The sequence below is a fragment of the Saccostrea cucullata genome, unplaced genomic scaffold (genome assembly GCF_032062105.1).
Source record: "Saccostrea cucullata isolate Sc308-1 unplaced genomic scaffold, CSIRO_AGI_Scuc_v1 ctg11472, whole genome shotgun sequence".
Lineage (NCBI taxonomy): Eukaryota > Metazoa > Mollusca > Bivalvia > Ostreida > Ostreidae > Saccostrea > Saccostrea cuccullata.
In genome coordinates, this window is record NW_026928767.1 from 21,282 (window position 1) to 35,177 (window position 13,896).

At 30.6% G+C, this 13,896-nt stretch overlaps 1 protein-coding gene across 1 annotated transcript; it reads right to left on the bottom strand.

Moving 5' to 3' along the window:
- Positions 1-415: 415 nt before the first annotated feature.
- LOC134278672 (uncharacterized) lies at positions 416-10,460 on the bottom strand (the record flags this gene model as incomplete). Its single annotated transcript, XM_062760972.1, has 5 exons — positions 416-602; positions 1,370-1,502; positions 7,594-7,817; positions 9,865-10,012; positions 10,374-10,460. Coding segments are annotated over 5 exons (779 nt in total), but the record flags the coding sequence as incomplete, so codon positions are not given.
- Positions 10,461-13,896: the final 3,436 nt, after the last annotated feature.

Genomic DNA, 13,896 nt, shown 5'->3' on the forward strand with positions numbered 1-13,896 from the left:
TTTTATTTATCATTGAAAATCTCCGACAAAAAGATCTCGACCTACCTATACCGACGCAATTATTTTAACCCGAATAGTGAGAGGGCAAAGAAACTTCATTCTTATAAACGGCCTTACGGGAATTTTTTAACCACGACTGGACATCTATGATAATATACACTTAATTGGAAAAGGAAAGATCACACAGGCCCTTGACGGAAACTAACTTCTTAAAGAATGAACTACATCAAACCACACCCCAATCTTCCTTCTAGCATATAAATAATCTCCTTGTTTTGCTGGAGTAGAATTTCTCAATTCTCTCGAGGAGGTGTTTTTACGTCAATTTTACCTCTTTTTTTTCTTTTTGACTGAACCTCTATGTCAGCATAGTCAAGATGGATTTTACCTTTTTTTTTCTTTTTGACTACAAACTCTATGTCAGCATAGTCAAGAGGGTTGTTTTTTGTTCTTCTTGTATTACATTGTATTCGTCTAGAAAAGTTGTATCATTACACTTAATGTAGTTACTTTTCCTCTTCTTTCTTCTATTTTCATAGTCTATCGTAATGAGCTCATGTTGCGGCTTCTCATAGTCCTTTTCTTTAGATTTATGGTAACAGCTTGAAAGAAATCTATAAACATTTAGATATTTTTAACGAAAATGATTTATAGTACAACAAGGCATACGGCAATCTTTTGTAATATTGTAGTTTCATTTTTCATGGGACTATTTATGGCACTGTTGCCAAGTGAATGTTAGGTCAATATGTTTTTCAATATTCAAAAAGTACTCTAAGCTAGGCAAAACATGTCTAATATATTCAGGTTATATTCTGAATTAACGACGGATTTTTCAGTTAATTCCCTTTCATGACAAGGAGCGGCGGGTGTGACCGGTCGGCAGGAGATGCTCACTCTTCCATGGCATTGATCCCATCTCTGATATTTTGGAGGTCCGTGTTTGCTTTGCTCCTATTTTGTATTGTTTTATGGAGTTTGATATTGAAAACTGTTCGTCATCTCCGTATCCTTCATTTACACAAAATCGGCAATATTTGTATGTATAGATCACATTTCGGAAATGAAGTCCAACTACCACATAAATTGGAAAAAAAAATCTAAACAGGCCAGTACTGGAGTGGGCTTTTTGAAGAATTATCTGACTAACGAAGAAAAAAGATCTCAATAGCTTAACTAACATTTCTATTTGCTAGTGCTCGACCTTCGTTCTCCGGGCTAAAATAACATATGTTAAAGAAATTCGTGCAAATATTCTAAACCTATAGTTTTATGACTTTTTTTCTAAAATAAAAGTGGCAAGGATTTCTACGAGAGTATATTCTTGGTACATACTGGATGAAGGTTTAAAAGAAATTTCAGTACTCACATTTCCCAATTGATGCCACCCCGTCGTTTTATAATAAATGCCACTGTAATGGTGGTCACAAGAATAAGAATAATTGGCACCATAATTCCAACAATCATACCAGCTTTGTTATCTTTTTCTGAATGAAATTCACCTGCAGAAAAAAATATGTTTCAAGCCAATTGAAATATGTGTTGAAAGACGAATGTTTCTCTCATTTATATCATCGAGCAGTAAGCAACATTTATTCATCTGTTTTGTAAAATAATTACAAAAAAGTTAAAAGTTTAATTGTTACAAGTCCGAACGAGAGAGAGAGAGAGAGAAAGAGAGAGAGAGGAAGAGGGGGTACACCAGTAAAAGACTGAGTTTAGTCAACCTGATTTTCATGGATAATTGACACATTAATAGTTAACTGTGCATTACAGAGCACGATCTGTCTTTTCTTATTTAATGTAGGAATGTTCGAAAGATATCAATCTTTAAAGGATGCTGATAGGTAAGTTGATTTGTAGAAATACTGTCAACCTTGATTGAACTCAACAAAGCAGAATTATATAATTGTTACATTTGGCTAATCACATTTAATACAAATTGTTGGATTCTCGTTCTATAAATGAATTTTATGACGGGGAGTGCCATATAGCTGATAAACACATACGCCAAAATATAATGGCAAGTGTCACGAGACAGGAGGGGATGATTGCACCTCCTAGGCACCTTATGCCAGGTCACCAGTGTCAGAGGGTCCCTGTTTATGTCTTGTTAAGAGTCAGTCCGCGAGAAAACCATGCAGAACTGTCCAAATCAAAGGTTGTTATATCTTAATGTAATTTCGTGGGTAGTTTGACTTTATAATATTGTTATTCAAAAATGACCAAAAAAATTCCCATCATTCGACATGGCAGCCGTAGGCAGCGCCACCTCCTTTTTGCACATTTAAGTGCAAATGCACTTAAAAATTCAAGGAAAAATGTATAATTCACATTTGATTTATTTTGCTCAAAATTAAACTTGCATTTCCATTAAGGTTTTTTAAAGTAACATAAGACTATGTTCTTTCAAAGTTGATATTTATTACTATCAAATATGCAATATACCAAAGGGCATACAACTCTTGAAAATTGGCATGATGCCAATTTTCAAGAATTGCAAAAAGTATAACAAATTAAATGCCCTAAATCTACCAAGACCAATCTTTGAAATTAATTATTTTTATTTTATTGTACAAATATAACTCTAAACATTATCTTTGCAAAATATTGAGCTTGGGAAATAATAAATAATTGAGATATGGGGATTAACAAGTTGCCATTTTTCGAAAAAAAATGTTCAAACTCAAATGGGTTACAAAGTCAAATATAGTACTTTAAATTATAATCAATTGTTGTTCAATATTAAAACATGTAATATTTTCTTTGAAATAATAATTAAGATTGAAAAAAAAAATTTAAATTGAATTTAACTAAATTGTCAGAAATGACCCCTAATATGAGGATTGGCATATTGCCAATTGTTTAGAAATGACATTTTATAATTGAAGAAGCTTGCATAATGACCAGTATTTCAGGGTATTTAATATATGTTAACTTGTACGATTTAATTGGTACATGTACTTCGACATTGTTAACATCTTAATATTTAATATGCATCAGGTTTCAATTGCAGGAATACACAAAAATTCAGAGTAAATTTTCGGTGTTTGTTTTGTTAAATAAGGTCAAAGATCAAGGTCAACAGTGCTTTTGTTTTACCAAATATAACACTATTATAAAGACTAATTTCCTGTATACAGGTATAGCAAATAATTCAGAATATGACTTGGGAAGCTGTGATTTTTCTTGTTAAATCTTATCTTAATTTAGAATCACAATGTATACTTAAGCAAGTAGAATTTTTTCAAGCATAAGAAATTTCAAGGTCATTTTAATTTTGGAAGTGAATATAAAATATCAGGAAGCAGTCAAGCATTGTAATTTTTTTTTTTTTTTGTTGAATGTACTTAGTTATCGAGTGACATTCAAATTTTAATCTGCAATGAAATTAAAAACTAGTTATGTCCTAATTTGTTGATTTTAAAAACTTGGTGTTCATTCATTTTGAGTTTGTTGCCATGACAAAATGTCTGTCAAGAAAATGGCTCTGATATTCCTTTTTGTTCAGTTTGATCCTTGACCTTTGACTTTCTGACCTCAAAATTTAGAGGGTTTTCTACTTTTCAAGAAACCAGTATACTAAATTTGATGTTTGTGAAGCAATGGGTATTCAAGATTTTGAATGATTAAGATCTACATTCTGGTATACCTAGAGAATTGTAACCCTTGACCTTTGACCTTGTGAACTCCAAACTAAAAAGGGGCCCTCTACTTATTTGTAGATACCAGTGTACTATGTTTATTATCTATCGAGTATTTTTTTCTAAGATAAGGGAGAACACACTTGGTCTATTGACTGACAAACAGGTGCTAAGCTGTATGTGAATATCACCCTTTTTAAATACAATGTAAAATATACAATTCAGGTAACCCCCCCCCCCCCATTAACCCCATTTAACCCCTAAGAAATAGTTAAATTGATAAAGAACAAAAATGTACAAAATACTGGTATTTTTTCGACAGCAAAATTTAAATTTTTGAAAATATTTAACTAAGCAAAAAACTCCTTGCTGAAGTTCAAGGATGAGATAATTTGAAAATTGAAAAAAAAAATATCCAACTTTAAGTAAAAAGTACAGCCAAAAATTTGAGAGTCCAATAACAGATTTTTAATATAATGTAGAAAGACATGTTGTCTAGTAACTGGTATATGATTGAGTTGATTCTAAGCGTCACTTTCTGAGTTATAGGTTTTTGAAAAGTGAGTATTTTCACCAGTTTTCAAAAATCTGGAAATATGCCAGATTTGTGACCTTTTTGCACTAAAATGGGGACACAGTTTGTGATTATGAAAAATTTTCCGAAACAAGTGTATCTTGTTACTTTCAACCATATATGGATATTATATATCAATATTAAATAAAATGCTGAATTTTTTAATATAAAATCCTTTAAAATTCCTATTTTCAACCTGTGTAAGGACAAATATTCTATTTTTAGTAACAGTGTTGATTTACCCCGTTAAGGGAGACCACACTGAAAAAAAAAATTAGTGGCAAAATATTTCATATTCTAGAAAAAATTTAAAACATAAAATTGATCAGAGAACCTTGCTCCCATAACTTTTTGCATGGTTTTCTCGTAGACATGCTCTTAATTAATAAAAGGAAAATTACAAGTATTTAACTTCAAACGGACTCTATTCCAGTATCATTCATATGAATTTTGAGACTTGAACTATAAGATTTGAGCCTTCAGTAAGTTGTTTGCTTTCTATCAATTTAAACATGACGCAATCTTATAAAAATACTGACAGGAGATGTTATACAAAATACTCCATAAAGGAGTTTAAGAAAATGAAAGATGCTGGAGTTTAGTCTTATCCCATCTCCCGAATCAAACAATTGTCATCTTTTTTCGCTTGGCAAATTCTTTTCAGGTAAGTTTAATTTTACACCCCCTCCCCTCTCGACCCTTTCAAAATCGTTTCTACGTCACTGCTTTGACTGCAATTTTCGTGAATAAGAGATTTTATGAACATGAATATATCAACTTGTATTAAATAAGGGGGGTTGAATTTATAGAATATATATTGTTTATAAATTTGTGTATTTAAAGTGACTTAATCTAAAATGAAAAATATAATACATCTTCCGTTCCTCGTTTTAGCAACACCCCTCAAGAACCACCATCATTTTTCATTATTTTATCCATTTCAATACTATTATGTAAATTGTGGGGAGGTGAATGGGATTAGACGATTGGATACTAGATTCACTCGTATATTTAATATAATGACCTTGAAAATGAATTTATTTATCTTTTCTCGACTGACACGCTCCTTCCCCCAACTGTTTTCAGTGGATACATATAACATTTAAAAAAAACAATTTATCTTCAAAATAAAAATCTGTCTGCAATGGTATTAAAAATACCATTATGGTTATTCAGAAAAAGTATCAATTTAGTATTAATTTACAAAACCTTATACAATTTTATTAATAATGTTATGAAAATAATTTTGTCACAATTTGATACCCCCCCCCCCCCAATTTGAATGTATATGAAACCATCCTTTTATCATGTCTATAGATGTTAAATTCAAACCGGTTTTCAATTGTTACCACTTTGTACTGCAAACAGGCATAAGTTTTAGCTGCATTAACGATTAGGTTTCATCTTTTTTTTGTGGAGGGGGGGGGGGGGGGGGGTAGTACCCTCCCCCGAATAATTTTGTCAATATATATCGTGGATGGTCCTATATCGATGGGGTACCTAAATCGTTGGCATCTCTTTTTGAGCTGATAATTTTTTAATTGGAGATCTGACTTTTTCAATATATGAATGTTAAGTAACAGGTACTAGTTTAAAGTATGTAATGTAAAATTAAAAATATTCGTAGGAATGACGGTGTTTGGTTAACTCAAAAACACTACATTTACGAAACGTAAACAATTTACATGTAGATTGAATATACCAATTATTTTTTAATTTGTTGAGAGTATGCAATCAAATACTTGTACGCATTCTTATATTTTTCTCAACTGATGACAAAACAAGTTTCTACGGCACTCAGAAAACTACGTACGTTTATATTGAAAATATATGATTTTAGTTAGTCAGTCCTCCATGATTTTTCCCCTCGCTTATTTCATTATTACAAGTTTCATATGTGTTTTGCGTTTTTCTCTTACTTTTCATAAACTTGTGTCTCTGACCTAAATTTATATGTTGTAAATATTCTTCATTGTCCTCATGTAGATCTACCTGAAATAGTTTGGATGAATAAAATGATCTTGAACTCCAACGGAGCCAGATGCCTTAAACAACATATCAAATGCATATTTTGATAAAAAAAAAACATGTTATTATTTTATTTAATTTCCTATTCAATTGTACTCGTTAGGAAAAATTTTGTAACTGTTAATTACCATGAAAATACAGGCGGGGCCTAATTTGTACGGGTTTGTTTATTATGACGTCACACATAATGTAAGGTCTTCAAAATACCACAAAATGAATTTTTTTGCTATTTCAAACAGCTGGTAGCTGTATACTACATACAAACTTACTATTACATGCAGTTCTGTCGTTTGTTATATCCCACACAACAGTATATAAACGATGAATTGATCGCAGTGCACTTGTCAATGTGACGTCATCTCTCAAAAATGACGCAGTTTGTACACAGTGAGAGGCTGATCAAGTCACATTTTGTACAATGAAAGCTGTCCTTTGTTCTCAAGTAAAAAATATTTGCAGATAAATAAAAGGCCGTTAGCTTGGATTCGAGTCTTTTTTAGTATTTGACTGAGAAATAGGGCCCTTATCTTTTGATGTCACAATGCTCAGAAAACGACGTCAAAGTCGCGGTATTGTCAACACTGAAGTAATTTTTGTTGACCGCATTTTGAGAACTAGAAATAAAATTTAAATTCAAAGTGTAACAAAAATTTTAAACTTGATGCAGAATTTTTTTTAAAGGAATATGATATTATTAAAATCTAGTGCGTAAATTTATTCATAATTGTGTTTAATTTGATGCTGATATACGAGACATTGGACATTCACATTGCTAGCTCTGGAACAGCGATTAAAACGATGTCTATGCATGCTTAAATTAAAGATGCTGCATATTTTTTTTCTGAGCAATTTACAACTGCATGTTAAGAGTCTTAAATATTACAAGGTATATTCCATATACTTGTATATTTTTTTCAGAGAGAGAGAGAGAGAGAGAGAGAGAGTTCTATGCATATAAAGTAATTACCGTTCTTATAAGCGCTACTTTTTCCCTGCACAGCACAGTTAAGGTTACAAATGAAAATATCATGTATTTTTTATCTTAAAAAATCTCCGATATTTCCATTTGTAACCTTGGTTGTGCTGCGTAATTGTTGTCTTATGTATTAAAAGTGATGTATGATAAAATAATGTTAAATTTTCATTTCACAATATATTTTGCGAAACTGAATATTTTAAAAATATCGGCCTAAGGAATGCTTTATATATACTTTAATAGTTTTTTAATGCTGACTACTTCTTAAAAATTTTAAAATGTTCAGCTTATTTTATTTACGGAATTCTCCATATGAATATGTGAATAAAAACAGACTACATGTATCTTTGCTTATATATATAGATAATAACCTTCGAGTGATGCAGTCGTGCCCTCCACGAAAGAGACAACATTAGTCTGTGTTGTTAGTTTGTTGTCTTTGAAGGTGTCGTTGGTGATAGACACAGAATCATTTCCCTTTTCTAGGTTGCTTTCTGTGATACTTTCCATATACATGCTCGTGTCGGTTGTATTTCTATCTATATTCTGGATCTGTGTTGTAGAAGTGCTGCTTTCCTCATCACTTAGAATCGACCTGAATAAGAAAAACTATAAGTTAATGTATCTGTAATGACTTAGTAGTATAAACTGGAAAACATTTCATTAGAAGAACTAATATGTTACGTCTGTTACAACGCACTTTGAAGAATTACGCACTTTGAAAAAAAATTTCAAAGTGCGTTAAAATTTGGGACCAAGCTAACGCACTTTGAAAAAAAAATTTTTTCAAAGTGCGTTAATATCGACCATATTAATGCACTTTGAAATTAAAAGAAAAGATTGATCAATATTCCTTCAAATAATCGATATGATAAATAATAGATCCTGGTTTCATAACTTTTTTATGATAAAGTCACTGTAGGACCTGAGATATTGACGTTTTAAATGTTTAAGGTTTTGATAAAATAAAAAGGAAAATTAAAGGGTCTTAAAAAAAGAGTGACGATCGTTTAAGTTCATTAATTCGTTTCTTTTTTTCTTTTTAATTCTAGTCTTTGATAAGAAGATGTCAAGGTGTATAGGGGACACTAATAGAGGACAGCTTCAAGCAACTTAGCATTTATCATAATAAAAAGGGGGAAAATTGATTGTTCAAAACTGTGAAAATTCTTCTCTCATACGTTTTACTGTACTTAAAAATTTCTTGTTTCATCTGTTTTAATTAACTCATTAATTATTGAAAGTTTTCAACGTCATACCATTTAGATAAATACATAATTATATGTATGCTTTGAGTATAGCATAGACATTGTGACAAGGCGAAGGGCCAAGGGAGGAGATAGGAGTTTAGCCCCCCACTTACTTTGGAAAGATATATACATCTAATAAGCATTGAAACGGCAGCATTCCCTTTTTAGGTTTATTGCTCCCCTCCCCTGTTTGTTACCGACATCTATGTATTGGAAAGATAAAGATTTGGACTGAGGATCTTAAACCAGTCTTCTTTTTTCGACGGGGAGTAAATCAATTCATTTTTGACGTTAGGGTTAGGCTTAGTTTTTTTGAAAGATAAATAACAAATAAAATCTTTCCATGACTAAAAATATGATTTTTTTTTCAAAATGCGTTTAGTGTCTCCGTGGCAAAATATATTGATGTACACTCTTAACGCACTTTGAAAAGTTTTTTTCAAAGTGCGTTGAGTTGGTCCCAAATTTAATGCACTTTGAAACATTTTTTTCAAAGTGCGTAATTTTTTCAAAGTGTGTTGTCACAAATGTCTAAATTCTCCCATATATTTAATTCAAACATAATTATATAAACAAATTTTTATTTTTGACCGAGAAACATCTGCGGGTTTCACGACCTTCTTTTACATGAATAATACTTGTTGTGAATCAAATTATGTATTAGTGAAGAATGTTGCCTCAATCGCGGAAATCAATAGTTGCAAATATATTGCAAACAATCTAATTGCAATTGAATGTCACGACTGATAGTTTGTTTACAGTTGGCTACTGAAAAGAATTTTATTTTCTAATGGGATATATGTTCTCAAATTTGAAAATTTGAATTCACTTTAAGGATCAAAATAAAATAGAAGATATAAATGGGGGGGGGGCATTTACACAGCTTTTGGTATTATTTCTATAATGTTGATTTTATAAAATTGTAATTTTTTATGGTGTTTGTTTTAATTTTAAATATGTTCCTTAACATTATTATCGTCGGATGAATCTATACCATTTAGTGACGATTGACAAATAGTCTACTGTACTGTTACTGAACGGCATTCTCTGCCCTTAATTGACTTTCTTCTAGACCATTTTGTGATCATTCATTAAACTGATATGTGTAGATTCGTCCTCAAAATATGAATTCGAAGAAAAATGTCTGTTTGTATGCTTTTTTTATTTCTGGAGAAATTTCGTATTCAATGAATGAAACAACAGCTAACAAGATTAAAATTCCGCCAAAAGAATAAAACATTATACTCTTGAGTTTCAAAATCAATGTCTCATCATCTAACTTGAACATGTTAATGAAATCAAAACCAAATGAATTCATCGTGCAAAAATTCAAAAGTTTAAATAAAAGAAAATAAAACAATAAAATATTAAATATTTAAAAGACTTTCATACAGTGTCATGTTCTCGTATTGCTTCAGTGTTTCATCAGAAATGGTTTCATTAACGTCCACTGTAGGTTTGATTGATGTGTTGCCCACTTTTGTTTCGGATACATTTTTAACGTATGTTGTCCTAGCTGTCACATCATCTGTGCCTTCAACTAAAATAATATTTCAACTAAATATAATACTAAAAGCTAGAATCATATCAAATTTAATTATGTAGTCGAGTAGAAAAAATGCAAAAAAATATCATGTAAAATTCAATTTTTTTTCTCATAATTTATATACAAATAAATTTACAAAAAATTAAATTTTATAAGAAAAAAATACTACTTAAAGTATTTACATTCACCCAAAAACATGTATACGTCAACTTAATTACATTTGTATATTCTTGTAAATTTGTATTTACAATATAATAAACGTTTAAAGACACGATATGAAAATTATTTCTCTATAACACAAATCATTCTATGAGTTACATTAAGCTAGTGCATTATACGCTCTCAACTATTATACCGCTTATTGACACTGATTTTTGTTGTTTTGCAGACGTGTTATTCTGAAGTTCACATGTAAATAATCCTTCATCTTCTTCTTTCAAACCTATAGATGAAAACCACAAAAAGATAACATTTCCTTAAATTATTTGAACGTGTTTCAAACCATTTAAAAGTATTTTTATCAAGTTTAAAATTGCACAAAAAAAAATTGAAGTTCCACCCTAAAAAAATGATGTACTATAGTAAACTATAATTATAACTTTGATACTTTGAAAATTTGATTCACTATATTGATCACTTTGACACTTTGAAAAAAAAATTATCGAAAGCTTTGACACTTTTAAAAACTTTGGCGAAAATTTTCACACTTTGAAAAAACTTTAACGAAAACTTTGATACTTTAAAAACTTTGGCGAAAACTTTGATAATTTGAAAAACTTTGGCGAAAACTTTCACAATTTGATAAACTTTGGCGAAAACTTTCACAATTTGACAAACTTTGGCGAAAACTTTCACAATTTGAAAAAACATTAACGAAAACTTTTATACTTTAAAAACTTTGAAAACTTTGATACTTTGAGAAATTTAGCGAACACTTTCACAATTTGATAAACTTTGGCGAAAACTTTCACACTTTGAAAAACTTTGACACTTTGAAAAACTTTGGCGAAAAATTTGATACTTTGAAAAACTTTGGCGAAAAATTTGATACTTTGAAAAACCTTACTGAAAATTTGATGCTTTGAAAAACTTTGACACTTTGAAAAACTTTATCTAAAATTTTACAATTTAAAAAATTTCGGTAAAAAGTTTGACACTTTAAAAATCTGTAAACTATAGTTAACTATAGTTTTTTTGTTAGGGCAGAAAAAAACAACAATTTCGTGAAATAAAAACGCATGTATCTGGAAAATGTGGCAGATTTTGTGTGATAATTACGCAGGTATGTTAAGGTTACAACCAAATATTATACATGTACTTGCTTATATGATATGACGTCAGAGTAAGCTATATGTCGTGAAGTTTAGAGATAACAATTTCTTAAAATCGATATCTAAGGTTGATTTGTTGTCGTGAAAATGAATCAAAATAAGCAGAGGCATTTTATCATTTATCGGTGTCTGTAGTTATCACAGGGGTTAAATACGAAACCCGTGACGTCATTACTGTTGATCATGCAGTAGCAGAGTAAAGATGAAACGTAAGGAGAATTTATGTAAACAAACACAAGAAATCGGAGTTTGAAAGCATTTGTATTGAATATTGTGTGATTCATATAGGAATAAAGCTAATGAATTAGGTATGCTGAATTTACTTATACAATATCTTTGTAAAACTAAAGCAGGCAGGGTGTTCACTGGCCGATGAGCCTTTCCTCTGTCGTTCGTGACAAAAAAGATGCCAAAGTTTAACACTAAGCCGCATACTTTGTAACTTAATTTTTGTTTTTAAGTAAAGTTCTTGTTCTATTGTTTATGGAAAGTGCTGCTAGAATCGTAAGGTTTCCGAAAATGCATAATTATAACTGGATAGGACAATATGATTCTAGCTGCACTTTTGATAGTACAAAGATGTTTTTACATAACTATCATTACAAATTGAAATTGTGCGGGTTTGTTAATGCAGCACATGGATCAGAATTCGGCGAATTAAAACTTTTTTTATAATCATGTCACACTAATAATTCGGAAAAATGAAGGATAAAACTTTTGCTATAATTATGCATTATATAGACTTCAATAGGACTTATACTACAGGAAGCACTTCACCACGACGTCACCACGTGACGTCTATATAATTAGAAAATATACCTTAATGAAAAAGTGAAAATTTCAACACTACCCCGGGAGGATCAATTTCAATTTGTAATAACATTTATGTAAAAACATCTCTGTACCATGAAAAGTGCAGCTAGAATCCTACTGTCCTTTCACAGAAATAATTATTCATCACTTTCGGACAAAACCTTCCCAAAATTCTTACATTTTGTTTATAACATCGAAAAAATTCATCAACTCTCATAAATCATACGATTCTAGCAGCTCTTTCCAAAAACAAAAGAATAAGAACTTTTGAGAGAAACAAGAATTAAGTTTCAAAGTATGCGGCGTAGTTTAGAACTTTTACATCTTTTTTGTTACAAACCACATAGGAAAGGCTGATCGGCAAGTAAACACCCTCCCTGCTTTAGTTTTACGAAGAAATTGTAGAATTATTTTAGCATACCTTATCTATAAGCTTTATTCCCATATGAATCACACATGATATTCATTTTAAATGCTTTCAACTTCCGATTTCTTGTGTTTGTTTACATGAATTCTCGTTACGTTTCACTTTTACTCTCCTACTGCATAATCAACAGTTATGACGTCATGTGTGGTATTTAACCCCTGTAATAACTACAGACACCCAGAAACGATAAAAGACCGTTCATATTATGCCTCTGCATATTTTAATTCATTTTTACGATCTTGAAATGATTTTTCGAATTTGAGAAATTCTTATCTCTAAACTTCACGTCATATAGCTTACCATGACGTCATATCATATAGACAAGTATAATATTTGATTGTAACCTTGACATACCTGCGTAATTATCCCCGACGTAGTGTTGAACTTTTCACTTTTTCATTAAGGCATATTTTTTTAATTCTAGTCCTCACGCGGTGATGTCATGGTGAAGTGCTTCATGTAGTATAAGTCCCATTGACGTCTATAGTATGCATAATGATAGCAAATTTTTTATTTATGCCTTTCCTGATTTATTAGTGTTAGATATTATTTTTTAAAAAAAAAGTGTTAAATCGCCGAATTCTAATCCGTGTCCCGCCTTACCAAACCCGCATATATGATTTTATAAGGGGGAAACCTTTGTATAGGACAAATCATATTTTTCACATAACAAATGTTTACGTCACAAAAAATATTCAACCTTCTTGTGTTTTCAGAAATAATGATTTGGGTTTTTTTTTGTCGAAAAATCTAGTTCTTTGATTGTTATTTTCTATTTTTTGGTTAAAAAAGAAATAGGGAGAATTTTATGTTAATGATTTGTATTTTTTATTCGATGATACTTGTCTCTTGTTACTTAGTAAATAGCTTTGTACAGTCTCTTGAAAAAAAATCTAAATTTTTTTTTCTGCCAGGATTACTGAGAGACAAAGATATTTTTCTAGATTAAAATGTGTCGCTTTAAACGCACTTAATCAGTCGTTGGGGTGACCTTATATTCAAACAAAATTTACTACGCATTATCCTACGAAGAAACATACATTAAAAATTTGATTGGATCAAATTAAAAATCAAACATTTATGTAAAACACAAGAAGGAAGAGACTGAATGATGACAATCTCATGATTTAAATCAAAATGAGTTTAAAACTGAAAACTGAAGGTGAAGAAAAACAAGTAGTAATTGCTTTCTGTTCTTAGTTTGAATTGTTTTGTGGACTTTTATATTGAATGCTGTTCGTTATCTCCATATCCTTCACTAATTAATCTTCAAAAGATATAAATCTGTAATTAGGGCATAAAATGCG